Source organism: Kogia breviceps, chromosome 5, assembly GCF_026419965.1.
Source record: "Kogia breviceps isolate mKogBre1 chromosome 5, mKogBre1 haplotype 1, whole genome shotgun sequence".
Classification (NCBI taxonomy): domain Eukaryota; kingdom Metazoa; phylum Chordata; class Mammalia; order Artiodactyla; family Physeteridae; genus Kogia; species Kogia breviceps.
This window is the reverse complement of record NC_081314.1, coordinates 28,981,075-29,002,233: the sequence shown is the minus strand read 5'-3', so window position 1 is coordinate 29,002,233 and position 21,159 is coordinate 28,981,075. Positions and strand designations below refer to the sequence as shown.

Genomic DNA, 21,159 nt, shown 5'->3' with positions numbered 1-21,159 from the left:
TCTTACCATATTATGCAGCTTGCTGAAATTATTCTTGCATTCTGACAAGACCATATACACACTACTATATATAAAATAGATAACCAACAAGGACCTACTGTATAGCACAAGGAACTCTACTCAATATTTTGTAATAACCTGTAAGGGAAAAGAATCGGGAAAAGATAGATATATATATGTATGTATAGCTGAATCACTTTGCTGTAACTAATACAACACTGTAAATCAACTATACTTCAGTAAATTTTAAAAGAAAAGTAAATGGGCAAAATATTTGAATAAACACTTCACAAAGGAAAAAAAAGAAACTCTCATCCCCATGGGAAAAGAGACTTCTTCCTTCTGTGCAGACACTTATTATCTTCTGTGCAGACACTTATTATGACTATAATTTTTTTTTTTTTTTTTTTTGCGGTACGCGGGCCTCTCACCGCTGTGGCCCCTCCCGCTGCGGAGCACAGGCTCCGGACGCGCAGGCCCAGCGGCCATGGCTCACGGGCCCAGCCGCTCCGCGGCACGTGGGATCCTCCCAGACCGGGGCACGAACCCGTGTCCCCTGCATCGGCAGGCGAACTCGCAACCACTGCGCCACCAGGGAAGCCCCCATGACTGTAATTTTAAGTGTCATGTTTGGACTTAACTATAAAATGCTGACCGCCAGCTCCCAGACCCTTCACACTGCTGTTCTTTCCATGTCCTGCCAGTTTCCAACGCATTTTCTTCACAGGGTAGGTCCTGTGTTGCTGGGCAATTCAGTGCACAGCTGCTCACTGCCTGACCCATTTTGTTGCTCTATCTGCTGCTGAGTCCGTGGACACTGGCTCCTTGGACGGACGATGTTTCCTTTCCTCTCTCTGAGCTCCATTCACACCTTTCACCTCCACATGCCCACCACTCGTCAGTCTGACCTGGAGGATGGAGGATGGTCTTCCTGGGGCCTAGACTGCAGTTGGTGTTCCGTGGTGCCTTAGACCCCTCGGATGATGTCACCCCTGAGACAGCTAAGTCAACTCCAAGAGCTCCTGGTCTCCTAGAGGCCTGCTGACATAGATCCACTGGATCTTTGAGCTCATCCCAAAGTTTGGCACCATTCACTTTATTAAAAAAAAAAAAAAAAAAAAAAAAAAAAAAACCTTAGTAAATCTAAGCACTCAGTAAAACTTCAGGGGTTTGAATTAAATTTATCAGGTGCCCTGTTGGGCACTAAGAAAGGGAAAGATTAAAAATAAATGGAAACTGGTGCTGCCTTCTGGGAAAATCTGTGATGATAGGTCAGCTCTGAAGATGCTATCTACCACTTCATTAATCATTTTTAGTATAGAGCTAAGATATAAGGCATAGTTCATTTTTCTCATTTTCTTGTTCATTATTGGCTTGCATATTTTAAACATTTCTTCGCAGCAAAATGTCTTGATTCAAAATACATCTTGAAATCAACACTTCCTCTTCTATTTCTATTACTGGGAACAACGGTTGGGAGATGCTATATTTTGAGTTTAATGCATTTTGAGAGTTAACCAGATTGGGGAGAGTAGATGTAGATGAGGGGGTGCTTAATTTTTAAATAATTTCATTTTCTCTTCCTGTGTTCAGACTTTAACAAGGACTTTGAAACATTTGGTTTGATACGTGGGGCAGATTACCTATGAAATTCCCCAAGTACAGTCATCATAAGACAATATATTAGGATTGAGTTGGAGATTACAGACAGTCCCATCTTTATAATAGTTTGTTGAAAGCCTGCCATGGTCCACTGTGCTGCCCCCTTCCTCCTGCCACCCTCGCTGTCATCCCAAAGCCCCTGAAATCCTCTCTCTCTGGAAACAGCCTCTTTGTCCTCTGAATCCCTGTGAAGAATAATAATCACTCTCTACCTTTCAATATCATGATCCTCCCCAGACAAGTTCCTCGGGGGTAAACTTGCATTTGTTCATCTTCGTATGTATCTCACAGCACATGTTACCCTACATTTCATTTGGTGGATACTCAATAAATGTTTGCACATAAGTGGATGAACATCTTCCAGCTGACTTTATCATTATTAGTAGATCATTTCTGAAGATTTTTGAAGAGAATAAACTTTCAGATTTTTTTTGAATTTTATTTTTTTTATACAGCAGGTTCTTATTAGTTATCCATTTTATACACATTGGTATATACATGTCAACCCCAATCTCCCAATTCATCACACCACCCCCCTGCCACTTTCCCCCCTTGGTGTCCATATGTTTGTTCTCTACATCTGTGTGTCCATTTCTGCCCTGCAAACTGGTTCATCTGTACCATTTTTCTAGGTTCCACATATATGCGTTAATATACAATATTTGGTTTTCTCTTTTTGACTTACTTCACTCTGTATCACAGTCTCCAGATCCATCCACGTTTCTACAAATGACCCAATTTCATTCCTTTTTATGGCTGAGTAATATTCCATTGTATATATGTACCACATCTTCTTTATCCATTCATCTGTTGATGGGCGTTTATGTTGCTTCCATGTCCTGGCTATTGTAAATAGAGCTGCAATGAACATTGTAGTACATGACTCTCTTTTTTTTTTTTTTTTTTGTGATACGCGGGCCTCTCACTGTTGTGGCCTCTCCTGTTGCGGAGCACAGGCTCCGGATGCGCAGGCTCAGCAGCCATGGCTCACGGGCCCAGCCACTCCACGGCATGTGGGATCTTCCCGAACGGGGTCATGAACCCGCGCCCCCTGCATCAGCAGGTGGGCTCTCAACCACTGTGCCACCAGGGAAGCCCCATGACTCTTTTTGAATTATGGTTTTCTCTGGGTATATGTCCAGTTGTGGGATTGCTGGGTCATATGGTAATTCTATTTTTAGTTTTTTAAGGAACCTCCATACAGTTCTCCATAGTGGCTGTATCAATTTACATTCCCACCAACAGTGCAAGAAGGTTACCTTACCTTCAGATTTTCTGATAAGCCATAGTTTCCTTTAAAAACTTTCCATATAGTAAAATTCACTCTTTTGTTCAGTTTTTACACATGCATAAATTCATGTAATCATCACCACAATCAGGATACAGGAAGTTCCATCAGCTCAAATATTTCTTTCAATTTCTTTTAAAATAGCAGACTGATGTAGGCAGTGAAGTCTGAGCATTATATAGCAAAATATCACTTCTTTGTATTTAGGTAACACCTTCAGGCTAACAAAGGAGAGTCTTTTCCTCCCTTTACCTGTGGGTACCTCTGGTTCTAGAGTTTATGTGACACTTGCATTTTCCCAGACCGCAGTGTCAACCTATCTCACTGGAGTAAAGGGAATGGGAAAGGCTTTTGACCCAGTGAAATAACTTAATACTTTTGCTTCTCACTTTTGTAGAAAAGTGTCCAGTGTATCCAACAGAGCTAGTGTTTGCCCTGGACCAGTCCTACGATATCACAGAGCAGAGATTTAATGAAACGAGGGACATCATCATTTCTATTGTCAATGACCTTCACATCAGGGAAAATAATTGCCCTGTGGGAGCAAGAGTTGTCGTGGTTTCCTTCGACTCAGGCACCAGCTACCTTATCCGTGGGTCTGACTACCATAGCAAGAAGGAACTCCTTCATCTTCTTTCCCAAATTAAATATCAAAAATCCAGGGAAGTCCGAGACATTGGTAACACAATGAAGTTTGTGGCTCGGAACATCTTCAAGCGGATGTTAGCAGGAGCCAATGTGCAGAGAGTCGCTGTGTTTTTTAGCAATGGACAATCTGCCAGTAGATCATCCATCATCACGGCCACCATGGAGTTTAGCGCCCTGGATATCAGCCCTGCAGTCTTTGCTTTTAATGAAAGGGTTTCCCTTGAGGAGGCTTTTGAGGTAAGTACTTCCCTGGTCAATGTATTTATTTTTAAGATATTAGTACTAGCAGGATGGGAATACTGGGGAGTAGGGGGACAGATGTGGCCTCTTGATCCCCTTTGAAATTTTCACAGCTGTATTGTTGCCAGGGTCCATGAAATCCAATTTTTAATAAGCACAGTAGCCAGTGATAGCAGCCACCTTTGTTCAGGTCCTGCTGGGCACCAGGCACTGTCCCTAGAGCTTTACATACACACTTAGGCATTCTCCAACCCTCTGAAGTAAATGCATATTATCTCCATTTAAAAATCAGGAAACTGAGGCCCAGAGAGTTTGAGTGACTTCTTTAACTTTGTACAGCTATTTAGTGGCTAAATCAAGATTTGAACTAGATCTGTCAATATAACACCTTACCAGCCCTCTGCCAACCTGGTGTTTCTCAAATCTGTCATCTGCTAGCTGTATCTCATTGAACAGCTGGTCTTAACCTGTAATGGGTGAAGTTTAGAGTGTTTCTGAACCCTTGATGTTGTGTAAAACTTTGATGGGTATGAACCTTTTTCTCAAGAGAGGTTCCATCACTTTTGGATTCACAGATTCTCATGGGATCTGTGCTTCCCTCTTTCTCCCCACAAACCTAAGAACTTCTCCATCTACTGTTCAACTATTTTAAACTCTACTCATATTATCCATGAAATACATGCTCCTGGACCTGGGTGGAATCATTATGTCATCCAAGAGGTTATAAAGGTCTATTTTTACACAAATACACATGTCTACTATAAAAAGAAAAGCCCTCTATAACATGAAGAGAGTCAATCTGCTCATAAGGTATCCATGAATATTTTGGAAATAGGAGTCATAGGGAGAATAGATCCTGACAGAAAGGATTGTAGGAGTTTGAAGTATTTTCTATAAAAATAACTACTTCCCAACATAGATAATTTATTTATTGGTTTCGTTAGAGTATATGTCCCCCCACTAGAATGTAGGATAGAGATTTTATCTGCTTTGTTCATTTCTGTATCCCCAGCACCTAGAATATTACCTATTTAACATTGTAGGCATTCAATAAATATTTGTTGAATGAATGCATGGGTGAATGAAGAGCATGTGGTTGACTCCTGTGAATAAACTTCCTTGATTGCCAAGGTTGCAGTTAAACTTTACATGGGGGACCAACAAGGTCAAACACAAAATAACACACAAAGTATCCAGTTTCATAAAAACTAGAGAGTAGGAATGTAGTAGCTACTTTCTAACTATAAGGCTGGAATGATAATAAATATTACCAAATGCTCAGTCAGCACTTTACAGAAAAACAGAGGGGTGGTTTTTCTACCTTTTAATTTCCCAAGGGAGAAAGAACAAAAGCATGAGCATCTCTGTTGAGAGATCTCCTCATCACCTGGGAATGATAGATTTCTATTATTATAATTAAAGTGTCTGTATTGCATGGTGCCTCAAACAGAGTAAATGCCCAATATATAGTTATCGAGTCTGAATGAATGAATGCTATATATTGCCTATTTCAGTGAGTATCAAAGCAAAAATATAATCAAGAAACAGATAAAGTCAGGCAGTGTACTACCAAGAATTTTTAATAGACATAGTGTCCTCTGTCTACATGCTTTTGTAATAGACCTTTTAAAAATTGAAGTATAGTTGATTTACATGCTGTGTTAATTTCTGCTGTACAGGACGTGATTCAGTTATATGTATATATATATGCATACACATGCACACACACATATATATAGGCATACATATACATTCTCTTTTATATACTTCTCCATTATAGTTTATCAGAGGATATTGAATATAGTTCCCTTTGCTATAAAGTAGGACCTTGTTGTTTATCCATTCTATATATAATAGTTTGCATCTTCTAATCCCAAATTCCCAATCCATCCCTCCCCTCCCACCCCCTTGGCAATCATAAGTCTGTTCTCTATGTCTGGGAGTCTATTTCTGTTTTGTAGATATGTTCATTTGTGTCATATTTTAGATTCCACTAGTGATGTCACATGGTATCTGTTTTCTCTTTCTGACTTCACTTAGTATGATAATCTCTAGGCCCATCCATGTTGCTGCAAATGGCATTATTTCATTTTTTTTATGGCTGAGTAATATGGAATAAACATAATTAGAATTTTGTGATTGGAGAAATCCACTTGACATCTGAAAGATATGTCTTCTTCTAGATAGTGTGATTGGTTGGAAATAGTTGGAATCACTACTTAAAGAGGCTAAAGGAAACTGGTGAACGTAAAATTTCTGCAAGACCCAACCCCAGAAACTGATGTATAGTACATAAACAGCTGGTGCATAATTAGAAGTGTGTGAAAATTCAGTGCAGAATTGCAGTTTTGGAGATAAGAATGAGGTATTGATATCTACCCCAGTGGGTGAATCTTGTGGTTAACTTGTGGCAGTTTCCTCATCATAAAATTGTGTTGCTCATACCTATATTATATGTTTTCTTGAGTTATGTTTAGGATCAAGGGGGGATAGTGTGTGTGTGTGTGTGTGTGTGTGTGTGTGTGTGTGTGTGTGTGTGTGTATGCATAAAGATGCACTGAATAGATCAATGGGCTACAATGCAAGGTGATGGTGATTAGTTAGGTGTTTTTCAAACTCTTAAAGTGTGTGCACAGTGTATTCCTGATGATGACTAAAGAAAATGAGCAAGTAAGCATATACTTCTTTTTCAATGCAGTTTGACAACACGGGAACATTTCAGGTGCTTCCTATTCCTCCAAATGGGGAATATGAACCATTAGAAAGACTTCGGAAATGCACTCTTTGCTATGGTAAGACTAATGAGAAAAATTTATTGTGCTGAAACACTTAAATGCCTTCTGGGTGAGTTATTAAAACTACCTTTATCAAAGAATTATATTTTTGATTGTAGATTGTATTTTAAGTTTTCCAGTCTTTCAACACCATATGTCAGTTTCAATCTCTGTAATGTTTGAAGTTTCCATAGAATGTGAAAATTGGTTTAGAAGATTATCCCAATTGATTCGGCTTTTCCTGGGGACAATTTGATAGTTTGTATCAAAAGCTTCTAAAATATTTTCTAAAAGAGTTTGGACATGTCTTATAGACTTTAAGTATACATGTTACGTACATCTGCTTTCAACAAAGACATTCCCAAATTGTCTGCTAGTGGCCACAGAAATTATGAGGACGTTGAAAATTCCTTATTAATTTAAATGATGTGAGATTGAAGAGGTATTGATCAGATGATTAATTTTTGGTAATCAGTCCCTTATTCACTTGAAGATCTCAAACAACAGTGTTTTCTTGTGCCGACATTGAACCAATGATAAGTCTCTATGTATTTTCAGATAAATGTTTTCCAAATACTTGCAAGAAAGAGATTTTCTTACCTGAAAATTCATACATGGATGTCGCCTTCCTCTTAGACAATTCTAGGACTATAACAAGTGATGAGTTTAAGGATGTCAAAGCCTTGGTGAGCTCAATGCTTGACAACTTTGATATTGCCTCAGACCCTGTAACCTCAGACTCTGGTGATAGGATTGCCTTGTTGAGCTACTCTCCTTGGGATGGGAGGAAGAAGGATGTGGTAAAAACAGAGTTTGAGTTTACAACTTATGACAATCAAGCTCTAATGAAGAGGCACATCCAGACTTACCTCCAACAGCTAAATGGAGAATCCACCATTGGCCATGCCCTACTGTGGACTGTGGAGGATCTCTTCCCTGGAACACCCAAACTGAGAAAACATAGGATCATCTTTGTAGTCTCCGCTGGAGAAAATCATGAGGGAAAGGAATTCTTAAAGAAGATGGCTCTGAAGGCCAAGTGTCAAGGCTATGTCATATTTGTGATTTCTCTGGGCTCTACACATAGGAAGGACATGGAGGAGCTAGCCAGCCACCCACTTGAACACCATCTGATACAGCTTGGGAGAATTCATAAACCAAACCTGGATTATGTTGTGAAGTTTTTAAAGCCATTTGTGTACTCAGTTAGACGTAAGTCACTATTTTGTTTTCTCTTTGTTTTAATAAATTAGTGTTTGTTAGTAGTATTGATAACCTAACATACCTCTGTATCTATAGCTAACCAAAATATGTGAATTAGATGGTGAAAAGCGGACTGGAATAGGCCACATCTTGGTTATACCCTGTTTATGCTTTGGTCATAATGCAGTGAGACCTTTTTCATTATATAATGTCTCTTTGCCAAAATCTCAGCACTAGAAGGAACGGAGTGACTGGAGACATCCTGAACTACACTTGTTCAACTTAAAGAAGTTCTAGCAGCTCTTAGGTGGTCTCCAGGTTGAGCATTTAAATAAAAGTTTTCCCTGCTACACCTGGTTTATTTCCAACCTTGGAGTACCCTGGAGACCTGTATGAGAGTGCTGCTCCCAAAGAGTCTGAGCATACAGACCACACAGGAATCTTGTTAAAATGGAGGTTCTGATTCAGTATGTGTAGGATGGAGCCTAATATTCTGCATTTCTAACAAGTTCTTCAGTAATGTCAATGCTCTGGTCCACAGATCACACTTTGAGTAGAAAAGTTCTAGGCCAATGTACTACAAATCATCACCCATTGGACCAGTGTTAGTCCATAAACTGATGAGTAAAGAAAGAAATACAGAAATTGGACTTCCCTGGTGGCGCAGTGGTTGAGAGTCCGCCTGCTGATGCAGGGGGCGCGGGTTCGTGCCCCAGTCTGGGAAGATCCCACATGCCGTGGAGCGGCTGGGCCCGTGAGCCACGGCCGCTGAGGCTGCGCGTCCGGAGCCTGTGCTCCGCAACACGAGAGGCCACAGCAGTGAGAAGCCCGCATACCACACCAAAAAAAAAAAAGAAATACAGAAATTGAGAATAAGCATCTAGAAACTTTTAAAGCAATTTGACATTGCCACATTATACAAGTGTATAAAGAGTGGGCATTGTCTCATTGAACGAGATATAAACCAAAAGTATCAGTTTGCGAAAGGCTAGAAATAAAAATACCTTGTCCTTCACCACAAGTGGTTTGAGAAATGCTCTTTCTAGAGAGGTGGTTCTCAACTGGGGATGATTTTGCCCCCCATTTGACATTTGGAAATGTCTGGAGACACTTTTGGTTGTCAGAACTAAGAGAGAGGATACTACTGGTATTCAGTGGGTAGAGACCAAGGATGCTGCTAAATATCCTACAATGCACAGGGCGCCTCCCACAGCAAAGAACAATCCAGCCCAAAATGTCAATAGCACTGAGGTTGAGAAATCCTGCTCTAGCGGATCCCATGGAATCAGAGCTGAACCTTTTCTTTCTGGGAATCTGACAAGTGTAGAGTTAGATTCTGTTGGAACCAATCCCACCACCCTACGATTCCAAAGTCGCCCTGGTATTCAAGGAATCTTCAATACCACCATAGTGACAACATCTTGGAAGTTCACTCTTCATTGAAGAAGGAGCTTCCCCTTTCTCCTGTGACTCATATTCAACTGAAGAATCCAATAATTACCCCTTTGGGAATATCATGTTATTTTTTTAACTCTAAATGCCTTCCATTGTATAATGCACCATTGTATTATGAAAAATGAAAGAAAAAGTGCTTCCAGTTAAATGTTGATACTTACTTTCCTTTTAGAGTTTTTTATTTTATATTCTTCAAAAGAGTTCTTTTAGACAGCCTACGATATGTCACTCTTGTGCATACATAAAAAGGGAATATATGTGAAACAGACTTGGTTAAGGCATTCCTAAAACTTCTTCTAGTCAAAATTTGACTTTTGTGAGCTCTTTCTTGACTCAGTCATTGGTACCCATCTTTTCCCATGCAATATTTTTCTTTATGCCATCAAGATCAATGATGGATTTTTTTAGAAAATCTTTTTTAAATTTCATTTTTATTGGAGTATAGTTGATTTAAAATGCCTTGCCAGCTCCTGCTGCACAGCAAAGTGAATCAGCCATACATATACATAAATCCACTCTTTTTAAGATTCTTCTCCCATACAGGTCATCACAGAGTATTGAGAAGTGTTCCCTGTGCTATACAGTAGGTCCTTATTAGTTATCCATTTTATGTATAGTAGTGTGTATATGTCAATGTGCCCCCAATGGAGCAGCACTTTAAAAAGATTCTATGAAATAACACAAAACTGGTCTTGCTGGGCTCTTAAATTAGGCTTTGCAATTGTTAGAGCTAGCTTACTTTTGATTTCCATCTAAGCAGTGTTGTTAAACACATCCAATTCACTGTCTTCCCATAACCACTTGGTTTGTAGAGGTTAAAGTCTCCTTTACTAATACTTCCCGGAATTTTTTCTAAACTGCTGACCCCAATTCTACAAGTTTTGGTGCTGGCACGTTTGTTGTTCCCACATGCACAGGCGATAACAATGGCATCATGATTCCTTCCTCACCAATAGCAACTGTCAACTGCAATTGATTAGAAGACATAGTCTCATTTCAGAGAAATAGAAAAAAATGCTCATCTTAGAACAAGAGAAATATGATTATTATAAAACCATAAACATTCTGTGAGATATTTTCACGTAGACTTCAATCATTCAATGGTCAAAGATCTTTCACTAAAACCTATTTATTTTCCTGAATGTGGGGAAAATTATATATTTCTCAGTATTCCACAGTTTATACAACAACAATAGAAAGAGATAAAGGAACATATTATTTAGGTCAGTAAGCTAAAATCTTTCCTGTGATTATTTTCCTCCTAGGAAATCAGTGTTAATTGGTGCAGAAGCACAGAAATAGCATCATGTAATAAAATATTACTTTTTCTATTAGCATAAGTCTGAGTGGAAAAGTATTATAGGATCAGAATAAAATTATGTTAGCCTGAACATATGGAAATTGTGTCTCTGCATCACAATTAACCCTTAAATGAACAATTTGAGGAGGTCCGTTTCCATGACCCCAGTAATTCTTTGACTGCAAAATGTTCTAAAATCAAATTCTGAATGCTATTTCTAGTTGCTACTATTTTCTGTTCTCACCCAAGCCAAATTGTGCTGAAATACTTTAGTGACATTTATCGCTTCAAGAAGATTCCTGTTGGAGTTATCTTTCCCTAGCAAATACAACTTCTAGTTTAAAAATCTAGCTATAATTTTCCTCTCTCAATAGGAGGATTGAATCAGTATCCACCACTGATGCTTGAGAACATCTGCAGACTCATCAATTCAAAGGAAGAGGATAATCGAAGTATCAATCTCCTGTGAGTTAGAAAGCTCTGATATTTACAAGTGACTGTTGATTGACTAAGGGGTGTGTAAATGGCTGATGGCAGATAAGGTCTCTGAAGGAAAGGCTCTTCATGTATTCCATTTTCTATAGCAGAAGTTGCACACAAGTATGCTTTCAGGATTGATGTTTTGATAATATCCTCATGAGCTTATTACAATTTTGCTTTAAAATGTATGGTTTCCTCAGAAATTTCCATATTGAAATTTACCCCAGAATTCAGTCTCAACCCACCTGAACCTTACTTCTCATCTCTCCCCATCATAAGCTCTGAGTTCCGGCCACACTGGACTCTTGTCTGCCTTGTGTGACCAGAGATCCAGGAGTTCACCCTCCTGGACTTCTGGTCACACTGCCTGGGATCCTGTTCCTTCCAGTGAGACCCTACCCATCCTTCATGGCCCTGATTAAACCTATCTCCTCTTCAAAGCCCATCTTTACTCTCAGTCAAAATCCACAGTTATTCCTTTTTTTAATAACTTTTTCACCTCTGCTGAGGCACTTATTACAGTTTATCCCAATGTCTTGTCTCACTGAAGTATGGGGTTCCATGTGATTCATTGTTTCATTCACAAAACAGCATGAAAGACCCTACAATATCATTGCACATGTAAATAATTTTCTTTAAAATTTTATCTTGAGTGAAAATATAAATAATTAATCTGAATGGACTTGAAGCAATGAGAATGGCCCATTTGGTTGCTCTGTGCTTTTCTCTCTATTTCACCAAGCTTAGATCCCTGACTACAGCCTGTGAAAGCCCAGAGTTAGCCCATAATGGCCCTGTCCTGTCAGATTGCAATTAAGCAAAGAGCTTCTCAAAATAGATGCGATCTTTTCCATAAATCCCATATATCCAAAATGGCAAGATGAAGTGTTCCTCAGAATTCATGCAAATACATGTTCCTCTCATGTCAGGTTTTATTTATACTTAGTAGTTTAACAAGGAAGCGTCCAGCAGCTCACACCTTCTGAAGGACAATATGGCACTGATGTCCTGTGAAGCAGTGTTTCCCAACATGGAATAGACAATACTCTTATTTAAAGGAAAATCAATTCTTACAGGACTACATTTTAATATAATGTTATTTTAACATGTACAAACACAAATCTAGTTGCAAATACCATATGTGTATAGTTCCTATGCAACTATCAAACAAAAATACATTCGTACATCAAACCCAAGGAAACTCAGTAAGACACAAATTTAAAACAGTAATTTAATGTATTAGATGATTCTGCTTTGCCAAAATAGAATTCCTAAAAACTAAAAAAAGAAATTTTATAGCTAAACATGTAAACAACCTAAATGTCCATCAACAGATGAATGGATATAGAAGATATAATACATACATACACACACACACACACACACACACACACACACACACTGGAATATTATTCAGCCATAAAAAATGAAATAATGCCATTTGCAGCAACATGGATGGACATAGAGATTATCATACTAAGTGAAGTAAGTCAGACAGAGAAAGACAAATATCAAATGATATCACTTATATGTGTAATCTAAATCAATGATACAAATGAACTTATTTACAAAAGAGAAATAGATTCACAGACTTAGAAAATAAACTTACAGTTACCAAAGGGGAAAGGTGCAGGGGAGAGGGATAAATTAGGAGTTTGGGATTAATAGATACATCCTACTATATATAAAATAGGTAAACAACAAGGACCTGCTGTATAGCACAGAGAACTATACTCAATATCTTGTAATAACCTATAACGGAAAAGAGTCTGAAAAAAATATACATGTATATGTGTATATATACACATATACATATATACATACATATATATGTATGTATAAATGAATCACTTTACTGTATACCTGAAACTAACACAACATTGTAAATTAACTATGCTTCAATAAAACAAATTTTAATAATGTATATATTGGTAAAATGTGTAAAACATGATGCATGCTGCAGAGTCACCTCTGCTCTCAGCTTGCCCACTCAGTTCTGTGAGTGCTGATTCCCCAGCACTTGTCTTCACCTGCACTACTGCATAACGATCATTCCCACTCTAGTCATCATATCATTTGGCTTTTGCTTGGTGTGAATGTATTGTTGATAATATTATGTCTAACTTTATTTCCTTTCCTCATTAACTCTCAAAAGTTAAAGTAGTACCACCGGGTGCCAAACAACAGTATCAATGCACATGTAAACATGGACTTGAAATTGCATAAAGGTGCATTCATAGGATAAGAATAAACTTATATTGAATATGTTTTTTACCATCACCTAAATAAAAACACAATATTTTCAAACTATCATTCTTACTCCAAAGAATATAAATGTAGATACCATTTTAGGAAGCATGGTGTCAATGAGATATATTTTATATAGTTTTATTCTTCTCAGTGCAGTTGATGGTAGATTAAATGACTATTTTTCCTACATTTTCTGTGGAGATTGATATCAAACTGAGACACATTATTTGGTTGTCCCAAGTAACCTATGAGTTTCTTGTCATTTATCTAAAACTCTGTGGCAAATCAGACCTGATTTATTCCAAAGTAGTGTTTCCTAGGCTATAAGCAGATGGCAGGAAAGAGAAGGATAAATGGGAATTTACACAAATGTATCAGTATATGCTTTTTTTAAAAAAATGAAGTATAGTTGACTTACAATATTATATGAGTTTCAGGAGTACAGCAGAATGATTCAGTACTTTTACAGATTATACTCAATTAAAAGTTATTACAAGATAATGGCTATAAGTCCCTGTGCTATACAAAATATCCTTGTTGCTTATCTATTTTATACACAGTAGTTTATATTTCTTAATCCCTTATCCCTAACCTGCTCCCCCCCCTACCCTCTCCCCTCTGGTAACCTCTAGTCTGTTCTCTGTATCTGTGAGTCTGTTTCTGTTTTGCTATATATATTCATTTGTATTATTTTTTAGATTCCACATATAAGTGATATCATACAGTATTTGTCTTTCTCTCTCTGACTTACTTAAGTATAATATTCTCTAGGTCCATCCATGCTGCTGCAAATGGCAATAATTCATTCTTTTTTATGGCTGAGTAATATTCTACTGTATATATACTATATTATTCTTAAGCCAGTCATCTGTTGATGGACACTTGGGTTGCTTCCATGTATTGGCTATTGTAAATAAAGCTGCTATGAACATTGGGGTTCATGTATTTTTTTCAAATTAGTGTTTGTGTTTCTTTGGATGTATGCCCAGGATGTGAATTGTTGGATCATATGGTAGCTCTATTTTTAGTTTTTTAAGGAACCTCCGTACTGTTTTCCATAATGGCTGCACCAATTTACATTCCTGCAAACAGTGTACAAGGGTTCCATTTTCTCCACATCCTCACCAACATTTATTATTTGTAGACTTTTTGATGATAGCCATTCTGACAGGTGTGAGGAGTTATCTCATTGTGGTTTTGGTTTGTATTTCTCTGATGATTAGCAAGGTTGAGCATCTTTCCATGTGCCTGCTGGCCATTTGTATGTCTTCTTTGGAGAAATTTCTATTTAGCTCTTTTGCCCTTTTTTTTTTTTTTTTTTTTTTTTTTGCTGTACGCGGGCCTCTCACTGTTGTGGCCTCTCCCGTTGCGGAGCACAGGCTCCGGACGCGCAGACTCAGTGGCCATGGCTCACAGGCCCAGCCGCTCCACGCACGTGGGATCTTCCCGGACTGGGGCACGAACCTGCATCCCCTGCATCAGCAGGCGGATTCTCAACCATTGCGCCACCAGGGAAGCCCTTTTGCCCATTTTTTAAATTGGGTTGTTTTTTTGATATTGAGTTGTATGAGCTATTTATCTCTTTTGAATATTAATCCCTTATCAGTCATATCATTTGCAAATATTTTCTCCCACCCCATAGGTTGTCTTTTAGTTTTGTCAATTGTTTCCTTTGCTGTGCAAAAGCTTTTAAGTTTAATAGGTCCCATTTCTTTATTTTTGCTTTTATTTCTTTTGCTTTAGGAGGCAGAGACAAAAAAATATTGTTTGTGATTTATATCAGAGAATGTTTTGCCTATATTCTCTTGTAGGAATTTTGTGGCTTCTGGTCTTACATTTAGGTCTTTAATCTATTTTGAGTTTATTTGTGTATATGGTGTGAGAAAATGTTCTAATTTCATTGTTTTACATATAGCTGTCCAGTTTTCCCAGCACCACTTATTGAAGAGACTGTCCTTTCTCCATTGCATTTTCTTGCCTCATTTGTAATAGCTAGATTAAGTGACCATAAGTGCGTGGGCTTATTTCTGAGCTCTCTATTCTATTCCATTGATCTCTGTATCTGTTTTTGTGCCAGTACCTTGCTGTTTTGATTACTGTAACTCTGTAGTATAGTCTGAAGTCTGGGAGGGTGGTATCTGCAGCTTTGTTCTTTTTTTCTTTTGTTCTTGCTTTGGCAATTCAGTGTCTTTTGTGGTTTCATATGAATGTTAGGATTATTTGTTCTAGTTCTGTGAAAAATGTCATGGGTATTTTGATAGGAATTGCATTAAATCTGCTTTGGGTAGTATGGTCATTTTAGCAATATTAATTCTTTCAATCCAAGGGCACAGAATATCTTTCTATTTCTTTGTATCATCTTTAATTTCCTTTATCAATGTTTTATTATTTTCAGAGTATGGGTCTTTTACCTCCTTGGTATTTCATTCTTTTTGAAGTGATTTTAAATGGGATTGGTTTTTCACTCTCTCTTTCTGATAGTTCATTATGAGTGTATAGAAAAGCAACAGATTTCTGTATATTAGTCTTGTGTCCTGTGACTTTGCTTAATTCATTTATTGGTTCTAATAGTTTTTGGGTAGAGACTTTAGGGTATCTATATAAAGTATCATGCCATCTGCAAATAGGGACAGTTTTATTTCTTCCCTTCCAATTTGAATGCCTTTTATTATCTGATTGCTGTGGCTAGGACTTCCAAAACTATGTTAAATAAAAGTGGTTAAATAGCCTTATCTTGTCCCTAAATTTAGAGGAAAACCTTTCAGCTTTCCTCCATTGCATATGATATTAGCTGTGGATTTGCCATAAATGGTCTTTATTATGTTGAGATATGTTCCTTCTGTACCCACTTTGATGAGAGTTTTTATCATGAATGGAAATTGAATTTTGTCAAATGCTTTTTCTGCATATATTGAGGTGATCATGTGATTTTTGTCCTTCATTTTGTTAATGTGGCATATCACACTGATTGATTTGTGTATGTTGAACCATTCTTCTGTCCCTAGAATAAATCCAACTTGACACAGTGTATGATCCTCTTATATACTGTTGGATTCATTTTGCTAATATTTTGTTGAGGATTTTTGCATCTGTACTCATCTAAGATATTGGCATGTAATTTTCTTTCTTTGTAGTGTCTTTGTCTGGTTTTGGTTTCAGGGTACTGGTGGCCTTGTAGAATGAATTTGGGAGTGTTCCATCCTCTTGAATTTTTTGGAATAGTTTGAGAAGGACAGGTATTAGTTCTTCTATACATGTTTAGTAGAATTCCCCTGTAGTATAATGAATTATTTGATTGAAATAAATTTAGATTTTTATCACCAAATTTTCTTTCTTCTAAGAAATAATTAAGTAACTATACTAAATTGTTGGGATATTTTATTTGTATTTCTCAAAGTTATATAGGTTCACCTAAAACTTTCCCTTTTATCTTCTAGATTTACCCCTGAGCCACATGAGATTCCTTCAGGAGAGAACAGCTTCATTGGCCAGGAGTTGAGTGTGGTCAGAGATTCATCTTTTGTGTTGGAAGACACTGGAAGTGACCATCTGGCTTACATTCCAAGTCAAATGTTTATGCCACAGAAATTAACAACTAAATATGAAAAAGATCAGGATTCTGAAGAAATTGCAAGTCTCACTTCTGGTAAGGAAATGAAAAGTTATAGCAGTAATTTAAAAATAACTGGATCCTAATCTTTTAACACTAATAGAGAAATAAATAAGGTGGGTATAAAACGCAACTTTTTTCAAGTTCAAGATTGTGGCTACAACTGCAGCTTTTATTTGATCTGAAGATTTAAACGGTCACAGGTACCACTCTGGTAATCACTGATAAGTTCTAAGAAATGTCCCTGATATGCTCACCAAACTTAAGATTTCTCTAGAAACCACAATTTAGGTTAGTGTGATGTAGAAGGAGGTACTATAGAGAATAACATAGCAAAGGAGGAACTTTTAAAAGTTGGCCTGACCGGTGCCCCAGAATTTGTGATTGCATGAGAAGGTGTAAGGTTTTTTCACTGGAGATAAAATAAACTACCCCACTCTCTACTCTATACATTTTAATGGCAAAGTAGTAATGCTTTTTGTCAGGATTTAATAGTGTCAAACAAATCAGATCATAGAATTTTGGCGGTATTTTCATTTAAAAGGGTGGGCATTCTAAACAGACTATTCAGCTATTCCATCTATGTATCTAGAGTCTCCCAAAATGCTCAGTTGGCCAGAATGCCAGCATTTAAAGCATTATGTCATAAGTATCATGTGTGATGTTAGAATATGCAAGTTTGAAAGAAAAGGCGGCCAATCTCATAATATTCATTCTTAGTAATTTCCTTGGATAAACAAATGTTCTTTTCCTGGGGTTCAACACTGATGTCCCCATATTTCCCCCCTATTTCTGAAATGTACATGTTTGAAATTTTGTCTTTAAAGCAGCTAAACTTTCCTTTATAGAAGCTAGAATTGAGAATTAAAGAGTCAATCATTAGTTGAAAAATAAGACTTTTTAAAAAAGTAATGAAGTAAACCTGGATGTACATAGTTCCTTGGCATTAAGGCATTCAAGTGTGTGATTTCTTATTTAAAACAGTTTTTTATCATTATATAGACATAGCTTAAAGAAGAAAATACAAAATTTGTTCTTCTTAATGGATGCAGTTAATTTGGGGTATTCATTTTAACAATATGGGAATTACAACAGCCCTCAAGGCATAGGAATTTATTATGGTTTGGTTTAGGAAGAAAAAAAAAGAAAAAGAGAAGTTATTTTGGCAGAGTTGGAATACCAAATTGTCATTTGTGATACTATTGTTAGTGGTAAGCATTTTAAAGTCTAATAATTCAGAAGTGTGAAACTTTTCAAGAAAGACCGAATTAATTGGATATTTAAGGGAAAAAAGGAGAAACTCATCTTTGCAGCCATCTTTAATGACCGTTGTTCAGTAGTAATAGAAGCACTTTTCATTTGGTTCTTCAGATGTCTGGGTATCAAGATACTCATAACCAGTTTAAGGTCCAATTTGTCTGCAGAAATAATTGTTGCATGGCTCTGTAGGAAAAAAATATCAATTTGCTGTTACACCCACCACACCCAATTTCTCTTGCAGTGGATTGAAATGTGTTGGGAGTTCTGTGGAAGATTATGTTGACTTGTGATTGCCTGGAAACAGAGTCTCAGACTTAAGGATAATATATATTTTTTATCCTTTAAAATAAATCTGAGTCTCAGATCATCAGTGTTGTCTAGGGACTTCATACTATTCCTTTCTTTCTTTTTTTTTCTTTGTAAAATCATTGCTAGCTAGTTGTCAAAAGCTGCTGAGAACTTTCTGTATAATGTGCCATCCTCAAGGAGAGTAAATTGTAGTTCAGATATTTTATCCAGTCGCTAAGAGATGAGCTTTGATACACGTTCCAGATGTATTGCACAAATAAAAAGATTGATCACTTCCATAAGAACTTCCACATACTATGCTTATTACTCATTTATAATGTGATTCTTATGGCCAAGGGCTGATTTTTGTGCCCTTGAATGGAGAGTCCTGGGGAAGTCAAGAATCTTAACCATTTAAGAAATTTTGAGTTCCCAGAGTACTGTGGGCTGGCAATGAATTGTGTATCACTCTCTTCCACAAGAAACACAACCACTATCTCTCTACCTTGGCCTCTCCCTTGCTTCTTCCTCTCTACTCCAGTTTCCAAGTTCATCCTTAATTGCATCACCTTTCCTGGCCCTCTCCTCTCCTTACAGCAGCTCAAAGACAATTTGTATCAGGATCACCTGGAAGCCCTTCACAAACATAGATTCCTAAGCCCTTCCCAGTACTACTGCTTCATATTTAGGGGTGTGAGTGGCCAGGAAAAAAGCCACAAGCTTTAAAACCACCATAGGTGATTTTTGTAGGTCCTCATTTTTCAGATCCACTATCCCAGTGATTCTCAAAACGTGTGTCCCTAAACCAGCAGCATCAACATCACCTGGGAACTCGTTAGAAATGCACTGATCCTGGACCTACTGAAGCAGAAACTGGAGGTGGGGCTCAGCCATCTGATTTTTAACAAGCAAAAAATCTGATCCAGGCTGAAGTTTAAGAACTACTGTGCATGCTAGCACTTTGGTGTGCTTCCAGATTTGCTCTGTGCTCTCAGCTAAAAGCAATTGAGTAACTAGTATCACAGAACAGAAGAATTCCTATTGTCAAAGGGATCCAGGTAAACTGGATTATAATTTTATTTTACTCATCCAAGAACACTGAACATTCATCCACCCATCTATTCATCCAACATCTATCTAACAAGACATTTTAAGATCCAAATATGTAGGGGTTATCTAGAGGTACTATTATGCATTTTGACCACGCATCCACAATATAAAATTTCCTTGGAAAATTCAGTTGCTCTTAATTACTCACTAATGGAATACACATAGTTCTTTGGAATTATGTAATGAAAAATGGGTGGTTTAATTCTCATTAAATTGCAACTTTTGACCCAATGGTGAGCCTAGCACTTTCATCAAAGATGCTATGTTAACTAATACTTAAGATACAGTTAGTCTATTGTCAAGATTAATGAGGGACAGGATAATTTTTAATGAATGTTAAATACCAACCCAAACTCAGCCTAGGGCACACTCATAGCTTTAAGCACTCCCTGTCCTTAGGATAATTTCAGCTGATATTCTTTTCAGTGAATTTTATTAAGAAATAAGAGGCAACACTTCCCTCTTCAAACTAGGCTGGAGTTGTGCTCAAGGGAATTTGCATGGATTTTGTTTTACATTTTTATTTTGCTAACTTTGATTGTGATCTACAATCAGTTTTGTTTTTTTAAGCCAATGTATCTTTTGATTTTGAGTCAATCATAAGGTATTAGAGCTGGAAAGGTATTTAGTGATTAGCTCTTGCAAATTCACCTGGGGTTGATTCTACCCTACTCTACCCTAGGAGACATATTGCAATGTCTGGAGACATTTTTAGTTGTCATAACTGGAGGGTACTACTGGCATCTAGTGGGTAGAGACCACAGATGCTGCTAAACATCCTACAATGCACACAGAACATCCTCTCACAACAAAGAATTATCCAGTCAGACTGTCAATAGTGAAAGAAACCCTGTTTTAGAAGGAACTTCAAGCCCCTGAGATCAGGGAACTAAAAAATTCAGTATAGGAACTCAAGATTTCTACACCTTGCCCATTGTTTCCCAGTACACCCTCAGGATTCTGCTAATTTTTTTTTTTTTTTTTTTTTTTTTTTTTGCGGTACGTGGGCCTCTCACTGCTGTGGCCTCTCCCGTTGTGGAGCGCAGGCTCCGGACACGCAGGCTCAGCGGCCATGGCTCATGGGCTCAGCCGCTCCGCGGCATGTGGGATCTTCCCGGACCGGGGCACGAACCCGTGTCCCCTGCATCGGCAGGCGGATTCTCAACCACTGCGCCACCAGGGAAGCCCCTCTGCTAATTTTTTTTAAATTGTAGAAGTACTATCATACCATATAAAATTTTAATACAGAGTCACAAATCACACAATTTAGCAGACTGAGCTATTTGTGGTGTGGAGTACAGTCTTTGGTTTTTTCACAGGCATACAGGTTTACATAGTTTTATTCAATTTCATATCCTGTTTTTCACATATGTTATAAATTTTACATATTGCTGCAAGCTTCATACTGATTTTTCTGTGTTCTCATAATGCTACTTTCAATGAATGAATGTTTTTAACTATCTGTTGTTGAACACTTAGCTTGCTTCCAATTTCTGCTGTCATGTGTTGAACTTGAAGACATATATATTCTGCTACATTTAAATCTGTACTAAAATTAAATGCAGCAGAACTGGCTTCTGAGTCACCCAAT

General features: G+C 37.6%; 1 protein-coding gene across 1 annotated transcript in view; it reads left to right on the top strand.

Annotated features, from left to right (window-relative positions):
* Positions 1-21,159, top strand: part of COL6A5 (collagen type VI alpha 5 chain) — a 148,029-nt gene that overhangs the window by 104,296 nt on the left and 22,574 nt on the right. The window contains exons 33-37 of the mRNA XM_067033807.1: positions 3,348-3,835; positions 6,537-6,630; positions 7,171-7,824; positions 10,945-11,035; positions 16,738-16,946. Of these exons, the coding sequence (XP_066889908.1) occupies positions 3,348-3,835; positions 6,537-6,630; positions 7,171-7,824; positions 10,945-11,035; positions 16,738-16,946 (1,536 nt within the window). The remainder of the gene's footprint in view (positions 1-3,347; positions 3,836-6,536; positions 6,631-7,170; positions 7,825-10,944; positions 11,036-16,737; positions 16,947-21,159) is intronic.